Source organism: Miniopterus schreibersii, assembly GCF_964146895.1.
Source record: "Miniopterus schreibersii genome assembly, chromosome: 1".
Lineage (NCBI taxonomy): Eukaryota > Metazoa > Chordata > Mammalia > Chiroptera > Miniopteridae > Miniopterus > Miniopterus schreibersii.
The window spans coordinates 142,791,720-142,809,028 of NC_138101.1; the positions used below are offsets into that span (position 1 = coordinate 142,791,720).

The window sequence follows — 17,309 nt, forward strand, 5'->3', positions numbered from 1 at the left end:
ACTAAAGTCATCCAACCTCTCGACCCCTCAGTGTCCTGTTCCCTCAAGTGCGGGTGTGGAGCTGCTCCTTCTTTGCGACTGAAAAAGTCTGCATTTCAAGTTGTGAGGCTCTCTATACTGTGCTTGGGTCCCGCTTCCTGGTTCCTTACGGGAAGACCGATGCCCCTCAGGAGAAGCCGATGTGCAGACTACAGCCAGAAAGCCAGACTCCTAACAGCAGCTCTCGGACTGGGCCTGGTCAGAGGGACCCACACCGCCAGCCCCGGGGTCCTAAAGGACTGGGAGCGTGCAGCTCGGGGCAGCGGCGCCGCAGGCAGCCTCTGTCTCCGCCCCCCAGTGCCGCGCCCATTGGCTGGGCTCCTGGTCGGCCCCGCCCAGCGATCCGCAAGCCCGGCGCCTACGCATGCGCCAGAGCCGGCCCCACGACTGCTTCAGCACCAGCGCCCGGACAGCGGCACCGCCCACGGGCATGGACCGAGGCAGCTGCAGCGGCGGGAGCGGTCCGGCTCCCGGCCCGGGTCCGGAAGAGGAGCAAAGGCAAGAAGGGGAGCCTTTGGCCCCAGATGGCAGCTCCCCGGACAGGTAGGGCGGACCACTCCACAGATCCAACTCACAGACCTTCCAGCACCCCCACCCCAGGTATCCTCAGGAGCCGCCATACATCGCCCCATTCATTCCCCAGCCCCTCTCGGAGCCCCACCTGGCGCCTCCACGCTCCCGGCCCCCTGGCCACGCCCTCATTCCGCCAAGTCCATTCTCTCTCTGCCTGATACCCCCTACTGTCGGCCCCCGCCGCCCTCAGCGCCCCGGGAACCTGCCCCACCCACCATTCCTACCTTACCTCCAAGGCCGGGGCTTCCCTCCCCGGCCCCGAGCCACTCCCTCCAGGCCCTGCCCCCGCGCCTTCTCTGTAAGCCTCACGCCCGCGGGCTGCCTCAGTCCGGGTGGCAGCATGTCAGTGTGCGGGAGAGTGTGCGTGTACCATGGATGGGGGGCTCACCAAGGTGGGTGTCCTGGGGAGGGCAGACACTCGGCGGCCACGCCAGGGACTGTCTTTGTCCATCACCGTCAGGAGACTGCCCTGCATGGCCGGCTGCGCACGTGTGGGCCAGAGTCCCCGCATGTGGCAGCTACCTGCACTCGCTGGAGGCACTAAGGTGGGCAGGCTCAGAGGCTCAGGCCCTGAAGGAGCCCCAAGCTGGCAGGACCAGAGGAACACCTTTTGGCTGAGGGCCCAGGTCTTGGTGCCTCTCCTCTCTCTTCCTCCATCATATGTGGGAGGAAACAGCCCAGCCAGGTAGCAATATGGCACAGTTTCTGTGCCCTGCCGTCTCCAGAATCCCTCTCCTGACATGACACTGCCTTTCTGTCCTGCCTGGACTGAAATAAGAGGCATTCTTTGGAGGCACAAAGCAGAGGTGGACACATGGTCTCTAGACTGCTCCAATTAAAATGTACATTCTGTACCTCAGAGCAAGAGGAGACCCCACAAGTGAAAAAGAATGTTTTCATCCCTCTATTGTTAACACATCAGCTTGGACAGATATAGCCACCTTTCCATCTGAAAGGCACAGAGATTTATTCAAAGGGATGTGACACAGGATGGATGTGTTCCCTGGACCAAGGTCTACTTGGGATTATGGCCTGACCAAAGAGCCAGGGGTGGACAGGGCAGGGCAGTGACAGGGCAGAGCAGGGGTCTGGGGTCAGGAGCCTCCCTAGAAGGGGCTGGAAAGTCATTTGGTGCCTTGGATATTTTGCCAAGGATCAGCCCTGTTTGGCCTGCTCACTTCCCCTGCACGTGAGGGTCATTCTTGGGCACATGAACTAATTGCTCTCCTCCAACAACTCCCTGGGACCTCTGGCCCCTCTCTGCACATCCCCAGAGACCCTGGATACCAATCAGACAAAGTGCAATTCAAGAAACACAACTATGCTCCTGATGAGCTACATAGAACTCTGAGGATAGATACACAGTGAATATGATGGCGTGCACATGCACACATGGACACGGACACACACACACACACACACACACACACACACACACACACTGTCCTTTACTAATGCATTGACTACAGAGCAATTTGAAATACTTCATCCTTTTTTAAATTTTTTTTTTTTTAATATATCTTTATTGATCTGAGAGAGAAGAAGGGAGAGGGAGAGAGAGTTGAAACATCAATGATGAGAGTCATCAGTGATTGGCTGCCTCCTGCACACCCCTGACTGGGGATTGAGCCCACAACCCAGGCATGTGCCCTGACCGGTGATTGAACCACGATCTCCTAGATCCTAGGTCGATGTTCAACTGCTGAGCCACACCCAGCTGGGTGAAATATTTCATTCTTTGTATTTTTAAAAATTACCTTTTTATTTTCCTAGTGACGTGAGCTGCTTCCCCATCTATCCTGGGCACTCTGCAGGATCACATGGATGTCCATATGGCTATGTGTCTGTGAGCTTGGGAGCAAGGTCAATGCACATGTGCATTGCCCCTTATGAGGCTCCCAAGTGGAACTTCTGTGTCTGGAGCCCCGTCAGGCCCTGACTGCTGTGACTTTGGCCTCTTAAGGAGGCCTGCGTCACTACCTTCCATCCCCCTGCCCGCCTACCTCAGTTACTTGGCTTATAGGCCAGCGAGCCCAGGCAGGCAGCCCAGGAAATAGCTCATCCTAGTCAGAGCCATGGAACTGAGAGGGTGAGAATAAAAGCCCCCTGGGGAGACAAGGCCTGGAGTACTTAAGTCATATTATTACTAGATCTCCTGAGAACAGAGGGCAGCAGGGGCTGGCAGGAGAAAGCTCTTATTCTGAGTAGAGTTTGGCTGTTCTTGAAAGAGTTGAGATAAAGGATCAGTCCTAAAGCAGTCAGAATGTGGAGGTTTCAAATTCTACCATATTGCCCTGGTTGGTGTGGTTCAGTTGGTTGGGTGTCATCCTGTGCACTGAAGGTTGCCAGTTCGATTCCAGGTCAGGGCACATGCACAGGTTTCTGGCTCAATCCCCCATAGAGGGAGTGCAGGAGGCAGCCAATTGATGAGTGTTTTGCTCTCACATCAATGTTTCTCTCTGTTTCCCTCTCCCTTCCTCTCTCTCTAAAAATTCAATTTAGCCCTGCTGGTTTGGTTTAGTGGTTACAGCGTTGGCCTGTGGACCAAAGGATCTCAGTTTCTATTCCTAGTCAAGGGTGCTTATCTCCATTGCACATTTGAGCCCCAGCCCCAGTCATGGTTCATGTGGGAAGCAACCAATCCATGTGTCTCTCTCACGTCGATGTTTCTCTCTCTTCCTCTCTCCCTCCCTTCCACTCTCTCTAAAAATCAATGAAAAAAATATCCTCAGGTGAGGATTTTTTAAAAATCTATTTAAAAAATTTTTATCATATGACAATGGGCACAGTCAAAAAGGTTGAGATTTGGGAACAGCTGATCCTAGGTCCCTGGAGAGGGAAAGAAGGGGTTAAAAGAAAGGGGCTGGAGCCAGGAAGACCTCATTAGAAACAAATAAGTGGTGGACACTGGAATCCCCATTAAATAGAAGCAATGGAATGAAGGGGTTGGGCTTATGAGGTTTGGTAGACTGGTTAAGGGAGAGTGCTCATGTTCTCCTCCAACACCCCCTGGAGTGCTGGCTTCCCTTAGTGAAAAAGAAACTGACACTCCAAGTGGGAGCCTGGCTCCTAGGACAGGTCCAGTGCTCAGTGAGTGCTTTAAGGCCATGGGAAGTTGGAACAGGCGCCCTGGTTGCCCCACCCTCCTGACCTCTGGAAGGCAGGCCCTGCTCTAAAAAGGGAGACCAAGACTAAAGGGTCATCTTCATGCCTCAGGATCCAACCCAGACCAAGCACCGTGCCCAGCATGTGGTAGGTGCTCAAAAAACACCTGCAGGATAAAAATCGTAAAGAGGTAGATATCCACACTTAGACACATAAACCCAGGCCATTTATCCAGCTTCCTTTTGTCCATGGAGATGGGCCCATAAGGTCTTTTAACTGCCAGGACAGTTGTTGCTATGTCATTAATTTTATGGGGTCATCTGAGGTCTTGCTTTAGCACAACATTGGTCAAATCCCTACTTTTCTAAAGGTTGTTAGTAAAAAATAAAAAAAAAATTTTTTTAAAGTAGCAGTGATTTAAATTGTGGGATCAAATTCTGATGCAACTTTTGGATAACAAAAAGTAGTCTTTATAATTATGTATGTAGTGAGATACTTAAGGTGTGAGGAGTTCTCATATAGAGATATATTATCTGAGGTACTAAAGAGGTCAAACTGTAAATATAAATATTCTTAAACTACATGCTCCCTGCAGTACTGAGTGTGAGAAGGGGCAGGAAAGCAAATGTGTCTTCCACATGCCAGGCTCCATGTCAGGCACCTCACATATGTTGTATCTGTTAATACCAAACCCGGGAGGGGTCGTTATGGTTATACCCTCACCCAACAGACATGGATGCCAGGGCTCCAAGAATCATGTGTCTTTCCCAAGGTACCAGGGCTAAAGGATGATGGAGCCAGGAGTACACTTCCACTGCCCCCCCCTTCTCAGCACAAGGGTCACTCTACCCAGACTGCTATGCCAGCCAGCCAGCCTTCTGGGAGGAAGGGGAGGAACTTGCCTATTCTTTGCAGTCTCTCCAGTTGGTCTCTGGGCAGAACCCAGCCTCTGTGAGCAATGTCCAGTTGGATCGGGACTCTGGCCCAGAGCCTCTTCATCAGTACAGCAGGCAGGGCTGGGAGCCAGTGTTGGTTCGGCATACACCTGGCTCTCCCGTGGGAGCTATGCAAGCTCTGGCAGGCCACGTGATCCAGGGAGATGGAGGGAAAAAGACAGGGCTCTGCCAAGGCTACCTAACAAGCCCAGAACCCCTGGGGAACCCCCCACTCTGTTCTGTGGCCATCTTCTCATGTCCTATCTGGCAATTCTGTCACTGGGGTGGGACTCCATCTACCCCCACACCCAAGGAGTGGGGCTGAGTCCCTAGACAGTGTTGCCCTCATTAGTAATTTTGGAAGAGGAATCTATTTCTGACTTCTCCTTGGCAAGTTCCTTGGGAGTCCCAACTCCATCTCCCAATTGTGTACACCCTTGCAAACAAACTTTATGGCCCATGGCCCAAGGTTGGTGGTGGAAAGGCAGCAGCTGCCTCGGCCAAACTTTCCCTGACTATGCCCAGCCCTGTGAAGTTCGGGCCCTCCTCTGGGCTCCTTCAGCCCTCTGTGACTTCTCTCACAGCACTCAACATGTTAGACTGTCCACATCTCCCACCCGCTATGAGTGCCTAGAGGACAAGGACTGGGCCTTCTTTATCCTAGCACCACTATTAGCAGCCTGTCTGAACTCGGTATTCATTCAACAAACATTCCCTGGGCACCTTCTGTGTGCAAGGCACTGTTCAAGGCACTGCGGATAGAGAGATGAACAAATGTGTCAGGCCCCGGCTCTCCCAGAGCTCGCATTCCATATGAGAGACAGGCAATAAATATGACAGCTATATCATATCATGTCCAGTTGTGGCAAATGCTCTGAGAAATATAAAGCAGGTAGGGGGATGAAGAACTGGAGGGCAATTATTTAGCAAGGGTAATCATGGAAGGCTTCTCCAAAAGGTAATAGTTGAACTGAGAACAGAATAAAGAGAGAGTGTGAGCCATGCAATTACCTGGGAGAGGAGCAATTACCTGTGGGGACAAGAGTGCAGCAGGTGCTCAATAAATATCTAACAAGAGGATGAACTGATGACTAGCAGAAAGAGCACAGGACTGTAAGTCAGAACTGGGTTCAAGGCCCAGCTCTTCACATCTCAAAGAACCTCAGTTTTCAAATCTATAAACAAGGAAAGTACTTCCCCTGTAGGTTTTTGTAAGGAGTGCATTAACTCATCATGTGAAAACACGTTCATTGTCTAGCACAGTTCTAGTGTGTAGCAGGCTGACACTAATGTGTTGTTTTTTGAGTGCATGGACAGATGAGTGAACAAGGCAATGGACCCCAAGAGGTAGGTTGGGAATATAGATTCATAGTCCTCACCCTCCTTGCCTCTCCTCCAGGACTGGTAATAGAAAAATTTCACCAATGTGCCTCACCCGATCTTCCCTGCCTCTTTTCTCCCCAGGTCCCAGAGCAAGGCTGTGGCCCCTGAGGCAAGCCCAGAAAGGAGCTGCTCCCTCCACAGCTGTCCCCTTGAGGACCCTTCCAGTTCTTCAGGACCTCCACCAGCAACTTCTACCCTCCAGCCTGTGGGCCCTTCCAGCCCTTTGGCCCCTGCCCACTTCACTTATACACGGGCACCAAAGGAATACCGGGGGGGCAGTTCCCTGCCAGGGCTGGGGGACCGGGCAGCTCTGTGCTCCCATGGCTCTGGCCTCAGCCCTTCCCCAGCCCCCTCACAGCATGATGGGGCCTGGAAGCCACCATCTGTGCAGCACCATGTGATCAGTGTCAGGTAAGAGAGGTCCAGCAGCCTGCCAGCTGCCATCGGAAGGTAGGGCAGGGCTAAAATGTGGGGACAACCCCAAGCTCTGGACAACATCATCAAGGCAGTCCAGGATGTCCCCTGCCTCTGATGAAGGAGGCAGCCTGGATAGAGGAGGAAGTAAGGGCTGTAGCTGTGGTGTGGGAAAGCCTAAAAGGGTTAATACCATCTTCCTCTATCCCCCTACCCCTACCTCCTACCATATAAAACGACTCTGGCAAGCATGTGTCTTTTCTTCTATTCCACAGGCAAGAACAGGCCTTCCGGATGCCCAAGAGGTAGGCCTAGGCCTTGGCCTTCTCTTGACCCCTAGGGTGACCAGGCCGTGCCCAATATAGCTCTACCACCCCTTCTTGGTTGCTCCAAAGCTCACCCAGGCCCTGCTACCACACCCAACACCAGTTTATGTGGGTTCTCTTCCTCTTTCCAGCTATTCCCAGCTGATTGCTGAGTGGCCAGTGGCAGTGCTGCTGCTGTGTCTAGCTGTCATCCTTCTTTGCACCCTGGCTGGACTCTTGGGGGGCCACCTGCCTGACTTCTCCAAGCCCTTGCTGGTAAGGGACCAAGGGAAGGGAGGCAGTCCCCAGGCCTGGCCACCTCAGCTCAGTCTGGGGCAACAAGTTGGAGTGGCCCAGCTGAGGGCGGGGTGGCAATGGTGGGCTCTCAGCCTACATAGAGAGCTGGAAAAATGCTATAGAGGTGATACTCCCATTCAACAATCCAAGCAGGAAGGCTGGCCTTCCCTGCTCCAGGGATGCAAAGGGGCAGAGCTGAGAAGAACCATATGGAAAATCCCTCCTCCTGCTTGCCTATCTTCTTGGCCCTCCTCCCCACAGGGTTTTGAGCCTCGGGACACAGACATTGGTCGCAAGCTAGAGGTCTGGAGAGCACTGCAGTCCCTCACAGGCCCCAGGAAGCTTCTTTCCCTTTCCCCAGACCTTGAGCTGAACAGGTAATGGGTTCCCATCTTTCCACACCATTGAGGGGAATGGGGGGGGGGGGAAATGAGGTCTCTAGGTAGAAGCCACCAGATGACCTCCTCAAGAGCAAGTTAGAGGAGCTTGCTGGGGAGTAGCATCTGGCCTCTTCTGAACACCCCACTCCTTGATGGTGCCTGGCACTGGTTTTCTGTATACCTCAGCTCAAACCCCCACACCACTCTGAGCCCCACACCCTGGAGTACTGCCCAGGAGGGCATGGTCCGGCCCCGGAGGATGGTGGAGCCCCTGGAGGAGAGAGGGCAGGAGAACTTCTTCTGTGGCCCCCCTGGTAAGCTTCAGCTTGGCCAGATCCTGGCTTTAATGGTGGTCCCCACCCCCACCTACTAGAACAGAAGGGCACAAAAGAACAAATTTAGGCAGATAGAAAGGGAAGGAAGCCAGCTGGCCACATTCAAGCCAAGGAAGTTGGATTACGTACATCTGGGAAGATTAGGCAGATCTCAGGTGATCCAGCCAGATAGGGTCAAGGCGGGGTGGGGGTGGGGGGACAGGAGCTGGAATGCAGGCCCTGGATGAGGCAACCAGGGACAGGTTTCAGCTTCCTGAGAATCTGAACCTCATATGGCCCTGGGTAAGAATCTTTCCTTTGGTGGGCCCAGGACCTGGGGCCAAAGGGCTGAGCTCTGGGGGGTATGTTGCAGAGAAGAGCTATGCACAGCTGGTGTTCATGTCCACCTCAGAGGGCAGCCTGTGGAACCTACATGCCATCCATTCCATGTGTCGCATGGAACAGGACCAGGTGAGCTGACTGGGGAGGTACCAGGACACCAAGAACCTGATCCCAAGGAAATACTGCTGAGCCAGGACTGCTAGGGTGGACTGGGGAAGAGCATTCTCTGCTTAGAAAATTATTCCAATGCTGTTGAGAGGCTCCAGGTTGGGGTGGGGAAAGAAGAGTCAGCTGTTTTCAGAAGAGCCAAAACACAAGTGTTGGAAAACAGACCATGAGGAGCCTGGGGATTTCCTAAAGGTCCTAAAAAGGAGCCTCAAGAACTGTTAAGGAGGCCCTGACCCAAGGCCCCCAGGCCCCATCAATCCAAGCAGTGCCAATGTAATCATGCTAACTAGATAACCACACACCATAACATCTGCAGAAAGGTTTGCTGCTAAAAATACCACTAAGTAGCCCAAGACGCCCACTTCATACAAGGATATCCAAAGTACAAAGAAACACTGGTTAAGAACATGTGCTCTGGTCCTGGCCAGCGTGGCTCAGTGGTTGGAGCATTGGCCTTCGCACCAGAGGGTTGAAGGTTCGATTCCCAGTCAATGGCACATATCTGGGTTGCAGGTTCAATCCCCACCCCTGGTCAGGGCTCCTGCGGGAGGCAGCCAGTCAATGTATCTCTCTCACAACATCCCTATGAGGAAAGTACCGTTCTTATCCCCCCTTTGTATGCACAAAGACTGAAGCACTGAGAGGTTAAGAACATGTACTCTGGAGTCAGATGCCTGATTTCAAGGCCAGCTCTAATACTTCCTAGCTGAATTCAGACTGCTGACTACCAGGTGCCGTCCCGCAAGTTGTGTGACTTCAGGCACCTTTCTTAACCTCTCAGTGCCTCAGTCTTTGTGTGTATAAAGTGGGGATAAGAACGGTACTTTCCTCATACGGATGTTGTGACAATTAAGATAGAATTTGTAAAACTATAATGTAATTACTGGCAAGAGTAATCTCTCAATAAATGTTACTATTGTCGCCATCATCTCAGATCCAAGGCCATACACCCAGTTGGTGGCTCTGGTTCCCAGACAGGCACTCTCTGTAACTATACCACCTATTGTGATGTCAACAGCACGTGGGAGAGAAAAGGAGGCATGAGGTCTGAAAAAGAAACAGACCTGTGCCTAACAGGGTTTAAGCAGACCAGCAGACAGAGGGAGGCGGGTAGGGTTTGGTAGTGACCTTGATCCTGGAATGTTTTGGCCTCCGCGTTTCTCACCATTTGCTTCCAGTTCTCTGGACCGCAGCCCTGTTCCATCTGTGACTGCCACTTCCACTCCTACTCCTGGCTCAGGCAGTATAGAGTTGAGGTGTGTGACCTGCAGGGGCCATTAGGGCAGGACCTCTCAGGCTGGGGCCTCAGCAGCATCCCTGAGGCTCCACTTAGATGGAGTCAAGATGTGACTGCTGACACCTGGGCCAGGGGCCAAAGGCAGCTCTGAGACAAGCCAGTTCTGCTGGGCTGTCAAGATACATCGCTGCCTCTGCCCTGCAGTCTGAAAGAAGATGAGAGGGCCTTGGACAGGGCTAGGGAAACCTGGGCCCCTGCACTGCCCTTGAGCTCTCTCCTGCTGTCTGCCCTACAGATTCGTTCCCATACCCGCTTTGGGGCTCTGTGCCACCGTATAACCGCCAACAAGTGCTGCCCCAGCTGGTCCCTGGGCAACTATGTGGCCGTGCTCTCCAACCGCTCCTCCTGCCTGGACACTACTCAAGCAGACACAGTCCGCATACTGGCCCTGCTTCGGACCTGTGCCCTCTACTACCACCGTGGTGCCCTGGTGCCCTCTTGTCTGGGACCTGGGCAGGACAAGCCCCCACGCTGTGCCCAGGTTCCCACCAAGTGCTCCCGGAGCAGTGCTGTCTACCAACTTCTGCACTTTCTGCTGGACAGGGACTTTCTGAGTCCCCAGACTGCTGACTACCAGGTGCCCTCCCTCAAGTACAGTCTGCTCTTCCTGCCCACCCCAAAGGGTGCCTCCATGATGGGCATCTACCTGGACCGCCTAGCCACCCCCTGGGGGCTCTCTGACAATTACACATCCATCACTGGCATGGATCTGGGCCTCAAGCAGGAGCTGCTCAGGTACTACCTAGCTCAGGATACGGTGTACCCCTTGCTGGCCCTGGCTGCCATCTTCCTCAGCATCGCTCTCTATCTGCGCTCCTTCTTCCTTACGTTCATGGTTCTGCTAGGGGTGCTGGGCTCCCTACTGATGGCCTTCTTTCTTTACCGAGTGGCCTTCCGCATGGCCTACTTCCCTTTCGTCAATCTGGCGGCCCTCGTCCTGCTCAGCAGCGTCTGCACTAATCACACCCTCGTCTTCTTTGACCTCTGGCGCCTCAGCAAGAGCCAGCTGCCCTCTGGCGGGCTGGTGCAGCGCGTGGGCCGCACCATGCACCACTTCGGCTACCTGCTGCTGGTCTCCGGCCTCACCACCAGCGCGGCCTTCTATGCCAGCTACCTGAGCCGCCTGCCGGCTGTGCGCTGCTTCGCCCTCTACATGGGCACGGCTGTGCTGGCGCACCTGGCGCTCACGCTCGCCTGGCTGCCCTCCTCGGCCGTGCTCCACGAGCGCTACCTGGCTCGCAGCTGTGCCGCCCGGGCGCGAGGCCCGTGGGCCGGCAGCGCGCCCCGGCGGCTGGCGCTGGCGCTGCACAGGCGGCTCCGCGGCCTCCGGAGGGCGGTCACCGGCACCTCGCGCCTGCTGTTCCAGCGCCTCCTGCCCTGCGGCGTCATCAAGTTCCGCTATATCTGGATCTGCTGGTTCTCGGCGCTGGCGGCAGGGGGCGCCTACATCGCGGGCGTCAGCCCCCGCCTGCGGCTGCCCACCCTGCTGCCCCCGCGCGGCCAGGTCTTCCGGCCCAGCCACCCCTTCGAGCGCTTCGACGCTGAGTACCGCCAGCAGTTCCAGTTCGAGCGGCTGCCTGAGGGCGAGGGCGGCCACATGCCCGTGATTTTGGTGTGGGGCATCCTGCCTGTAGACACTGGGGACCCCCTGGACCCTCGCAGCAACAGCTCACTGGTTAGTGACCCTGCCTTCTCGGCCAGCAGTCCCGAGGCCCAGCGCTGGCTGCTGGCACTCTGCTACAGAGCTCGGAATCAGAGTTTCTTTGGAGCCCAACCGGAGGGCTGGCCCACACTGTGCTTCGTGGAGGCCCTCCAGCACTGGATGGAGAGCCCCGGTTGTGCCCGCCTGGGACCTGGCCTCTGCTGTAGCCACTCAGGCTTCCCCTGGGCACCCCAGCTTTTCCTGCACTGCCTCAAGATGATGGCTCTGGAGCAAGGCCCAGATAGCACCCGTGACCTGGGGCCTCGCTTCAATACCCAGGGCAGCCTGACTGCCCTGGTCCTACAGTTCCAGACCAACTTCCAGTATAGTCCAGACTACAGCCAGGCCCACCACTTCTACACTGAGGTCAGCCACTGGCTGGCAGCAGAGCTGGGCAGGGCACCTCCGGGCCTCCGCCAGGGTTGGTTCACCAGCCGTCTGGAGCTGTACAGCCTGCAACACAGCCTGAGCACCGAGCCTGCTGTGGTGCTGGGCCTGGCTCTGGCGCTGGCCTTTGCCACACTGCTGCTTGGCACCTGGAACGTTCCACTTAGCCTGTTCTCCGTGGCAGCTATAGCAGGCACGGTCCTGCTCACCGTGGGGCTCCTGGTTCTACTCGAGTGGCAGCTTAACACTGCCGAGACACTCTTCCTCTCTGCATCTGTGGGCCTCTCGGTAGACTTCACTGTCAACTACTGCATCTCCTATCACCTATGCCCACACCCAGACCGCCTAAGCCGTGTAGCCTTCTCACTGCGCCAGACCAGCCGCGCCACGGCCATGGGGGCTGCAGCCCTGTTTGCAGCTGGTGTGCTCATGCTGCCTGCCACGGTGTTGCTCTTTCGCAAGCTGGGCATTGTCCTCATGATGGTAAAGTGTGTCAGCTGCGGCTTTGCCAGCTTCTTCTTCCAATCTCTCTGCTGTTTTTTTGGACCAGAGAAGAACTGTGGGCAGATCCTCTGGCCCTGTGCCCACCTGCCATGGGATGCTGGAACTGGGGAGCCAAGTGGGGAAAAGGCAGGCCGCCCACGACCAGGGCCAGGAGGAGGGCCGCCTGGGTCCTACTCGGAGCAGTATGAGCTACAGCCCCTGGCACGGCGCCGGAGCCCCAGCTTTGACACCAGCACAGCCACCAGCAAACTATCTCACCGGCCCTCAGTGCTCTCTGAGGATATACAGCTTCATGATGGCCCCTACTGCTCCCGGCCCCCACCAGCCCCTGCCTCACCAAGGGACCTGCTCCTGGACCACCAGGCAGTCTTCAGCCAGTGCCCAGCCCTGCAGACCTCCTCCCCTTATAAGCAGGCTGGCACCAGCCCCAAAACCCAGGCCAGGCAGGACTCCCAAGGGCAGAAGGCTGAGCCCGTGCAGGCCTCAGCAGAAGCTCCAGCCCACGCCTCCAAGCCCAAGGCTGCAGTGCCACCTGATTGCCTCTGCTCCTCAGCCAGCACCCTGGAGGGGCTCAGCGTCTCGGATGAGACCTGCCTAAGCACCTCTGAACCCAATGCCCATGTACCAGATTCCATGGGTGCCTCCCCAGAGGACCTGGATGAAACTGAGCAATCAGTACCTGAGCGAGGCCAGCTGAACAGGAAGCGGGACACCCTGTGGCTGGCGCTGAAGGAGACTGTGTATGATCCATCACAGCCTGCCTCCCACCAGAGCACCTCATCCTGGAAGGGCCGTGGGGGACCAGGGGATGGCAGCCCTGTGGTGCTGCCCAACAGCCAACCAGATCTGCCAGATGTTTGGCTGCGCAGGCCCAGCACCCATACTTCAGGCTACAGTAGTTGAGGGAGGCTGGGGGAAGCTGGGCCAGGTGCAGAGCCTGTCAGGGAGGACAGGGCAGGGACAGCATCAAGCTGGAGCCTGGTGGTGTTTCCCCATGTCAGCATGGAGAGATCTCACCCTTCAGCTGTGGACTTTAAACCCTGCCAGATATTCCAGCCTTGGTCGGGGCTGCTACTTACACCCCCCATCTGGAGGATTCAGTGGGGAGAATCTTTGGAGAGAAATGCCAAGCTCTCCTTGTGACCTGCTGAGGACTCCTGAGCCCCCACAGTGCCAACCAGGACCCACTCCAGGGAATCTCACCAAGCAAGAGTCCTGGGGAACCTCGGCAGCCTCCTGGGCCTCATATCTTTCAGGGGCTCTTTACCAGGATACTTCCTTCTCTTTGAGGCGCTTCTCTGTGCCAGAATTGGGCTGTGGCCTCTGCCCTGAGCTGCCCTACCCCCCACACACACCCCAGTCTGACCGGAAATTCATCAAGGCCAGGCTGAGAAGGCAGGAGCAGGAGAAGAGGGCTGATCAGCCTCTGAGTATCCCTATTACATTGCAGCCTGGTCCTTCATAGGCAGCTGCCGTGGCAGGGAAGAGTGGACTCCCCTATTAACAGTCAGAATATTTTCTGTCCCTGCATCTTTTAGTTTACAGAACACTTCTAGACTTGTATCCTTGGAATCTCACTTCACTGTGGGGTACCCTGAAGTTGGTTCTTTTGCCCCCAATTTATAGGTAAAGACATTGAAACTAAGTAAAGGTAAGTGATTTACCCGAAGTCACATAGCTAATAAATGGCACAGCAGGTTTCCACACTCACTCCACCACTACAGCTCCCACTCTCCTCCTGGCCACCTGGCCACAAACATTGGTCTGTGGCTGTCCTGATCTTTTACCTCTAGCACCCTCCTATGATTGCCTTCTCAGATGTCTCTGAGTAAACTCCCCTCCCTCCCCCTTCAGGCCTCCATCTCCAGAGAGAGATATTCTGAGCAAGCCTGGAGTTCCTCCCACCATCCCTGTGCATCCCTCCAAATCCAGCTGAGATGCCTGCTGGCCATCAGGTATCCTGGCTAATCTGGTCCCCAAGTTCAGAGTCCGGGGCATGCCTCTTCCATGGCCACAGTATATGGACAGCCCCCACCAGGAGAGACACTGAGGAAAGTAGAGGTGGAGCAAGAACTCAGGGCTGCCCTTTTTGGGACTGTATGGGTCTGAAGCTGTTCCCCGGCTTCCTAAGGACAGGTGTTCCTGGTGGCCATCAGCAGACCAAAGGCTGATTCCTCCTCCCCAAGGCAGTGAGTCTCTCTGGAAGGTTTTATCCCATGTAAGAGCTCATGACACTTAGAGTATCAGCAAGTTTACTGAATACCTACCCTGCATATGGTACTACAAGGAGGCAGAGGCGTGCAAGGAAAATCATCTTCCCTCAAGGAGCTCACTCTCTAACTGGGGAAACAGTTCACACATCCATGCAGGCATCAGTGGGCCTCAGAGGGACATATGTCTGTCACCATCAGTATTGCTGGAGCTCAAGTACCCAAGACTGGGTAACCAGGAAGGCTTTCTGGAAGAAGAACAACTTGAGCTGGGCTTCAGAATCCTAAGTATCTCAGACTGGAAGGAACCTTAATGATCATCCATTCCAGCAGTTTGCAAACTTTGTAGCCTCAGGACCCTTTCTTCAAAGAATTGTTGTATGGAAACATAGTATGTAGAACAGATAAAAAGCAGCTACTCTGCTGGGTGCTGGGTGGGGGAATACAGAGCCAGCTCAACCTCCCTTTCTACTGTACCTGGGGAACCCCTCAAGCTCCTGAAGGCCTCACAGAATGTGGTGTGAAAACCCTTGATTCAGGCCATTTTACAGATGAGTATCACAAAAGGAAAGGAGTTTTCTAGGCATGAACAGTCTGTGGCAGAGCTGGAGATAAATCAAGGAGTGTTTTGGTTTTTCGTATATTGTTGAGACTCACCTCCCACCCCAATGGGAGCTCATGAAAAGTAGGACAGAAGCCCAAATGAGACATAGGAGTTGAAAACACAGAAGACCGTGGGCAGGAATGACAGAATACTTTGCAAGATAAGTAAATCGAACCCATCTGACTCCTGACACTAGGAAGGGAGGATAGTGACTAGGACATAACTTCAACCTGTCCCCCCAGAGATCCGCTTGGACCTTTCCCCATGTTCAAGGAGAATTCAGCCTCTGTGGCCTAGGGCTGCTCATCAGGGTCCTGACTTCTCTGCACCATGGACTGTCCTGTTACTACACAATCAGGCTGAGAGCGCCCTGGTCTCACCTGGGACAATCAGCCCTCTAGAGGGAGGACAGGTGAGCCCTTCCTTCTGAGCATTAGCAGAAGTGTGACCTTGATGCAAAAGAGAGTCCAGCATCTTAGCTGCTTCTCAGCAACTCACCAAGGTTCTTTTGCCCCATGTTGTGGGAGGGCAGCAGGGACCTGGACCAAAAGAACCTGCTCCTCCACACCCTTTTTTTGTCTCTTACAAAGGAAAACGTTGGTGTCTGGGACTGGAGCTTCAAAAACTGCCTGAACACAACCACTGAAATGTTAAAGCATGGGGTGGGGGCGTCATTGGGAGTTTGGGCACACCTGATGATCCTATCAGGGATTTCTGGGTCTCATTCTTACAGGCCATGGCCATACAACCCTATAGGAAGGCAGATGAGCCAGAACAGCTGAGGTGCCAACTGGATTTGTTCTTTATGCCTCTGGGCCCTAAGGACTGGAAGAACCCACTGGCAATCAAAAACTTCACCTCGCAACAAGAATGGCCCAAACCAACAGCAGGCACCCTATTTCGGCAGGTAATCCAGCCTGCCTCTCGGGGCCCCAATTTTGGAAAGCAGGATTTAAGGCATTTTTTAATTTCCTTTGACTTTAGCAGATCTATTCACTTAATTATTGTTATGGGTGGTTACAATGAGTGTGTGACCCTGCATACGTGGGGAGAGGCTTCGAAGCATACTGTGAGGCAAGGGAAAACCAGTCAAAGCATTCACATTTGCTCTGGAAAATTCAAGAAATGGTTTCTTAACACTAAGACACTTTAAAATAGAACTACATTAACGCTCACTTGGGACTTGAGAGTATTTCTCCTATTTGTGCTACAGATCCTTGAACTCACACTCAGAGTATGTGTGCTGTGTTTTTAAAATGTAACTTGGAATAGTTTGTTACAATGGGAAAGCCCATCCTTCCATGGCTGTGGTGCTTTGATGACGAAGATAGGCAGAGATTGATGTGACTGGCAGAATCTTAGATTTTATTGGCACATGGCCTATCCCATACCATGATATTTAGTCAATATCCCAGCTTGAGCCTGATTCTGAAAGAGACATATCATAAGAGATTGACAAGCCAAACTTCCTCAGTCCCCTCCAACTCTTCATTCTTCTCCCGGTGCACAACCGGACAGGGAGGCAGGTGAGAGATATCAGGAAAGAGGAAACATTGATTTACAACCTTCACCTGTTATCCAGAGAGTTTCTGATCTTTTCTTCCATCGTGGCCTTATCTCAGCCTTTGATAATACACATGGGCAATGACAAGCTCTCTGGCACCCCATGCTGTGCGTCAAGATCCCATTAGCTTGGGGATAGGAAAAACAGACATTCCTCACCCTTTCTACCCTCACCCTTGTTCACAGGTGTGACTGTAACTCAAGGTCTGGAGGTGTTTTTACTTAAGAAATTGTAACACAATTCACTGGGAAGATGAGGAACAAAAGAAAGCCATCATGTGCTATGTAAATGGCTGGCAGTCCAAAGCCACCCTGTACTGAAGAGCCCTGGAAGGACCTTGATAAACTTATAATTATTATCAGGCTTCTGTGTGATTATTCATGGTATCCTTCAATATAGGGGAAAGATCAGCATTTTACCAAATTCCCAAACATCAAACAAGAGCTTTAGTATTGCTAAAGAAAATTACACAGCTGGGCAGACTGATGTCGATCTGAATTCATGACCACCAACCTCCTCCACTAGACCCTCAGCCCTGCCTAGCTAGTTTCCATTCTAGTTTCTAGTTTCCATTCTTTGTAATGACCATTTCATACTTTCTCTACCTTCCTCAAATATCTGATGCCCATCTCCAGCTTCCACAACCCCACTGTCAGTAGACAAGTCACTCTTCATAAAGAAAACTGGAAATTTAGTCACCTTCAAGGCACCAAGTCCCCAACTTACCTACCCCTGCTCCTGCCTGCTTCTGTTCCCATCCCTTCTATTACAACAAAAGATGGTTCC

General features: G+C 53.7%; 1 protein-coding gene across 1 annotated transcript; it reads left to right on the forward strand.

The window, feature by feature from the left end:
• Positions 1 to 345: 345 nt before the first annotated feature.
• Positions 346 to 13,048, forward strand: DISP2 (dispatched RND transporter family member 2; the record flags this gene model as incomplete). Its single annotated transcript, XM_081156400.1, has 8 exons — positions 346 to 582; positions 6,117 to 6,446; positions 6,725 to 6,754; positions 6,907 to 7,030; positions 7,313 to 7,428; positions 7,618 to 7,745; positions 8,119 to 8,216; positions 9,788 to 13,048. Exons 1-8 carry the CDS (start codon positions 404 to 406, stop codon positions 13,046 to 13,048), a joined length of 4,266 nt encoding a protein of 1,421 aa, XP_081012526.1. The 5' UTR covers positions 346 to 403.
• Positions 13,049 to 17,309: the final 4,261 nt, after the last annotated feature.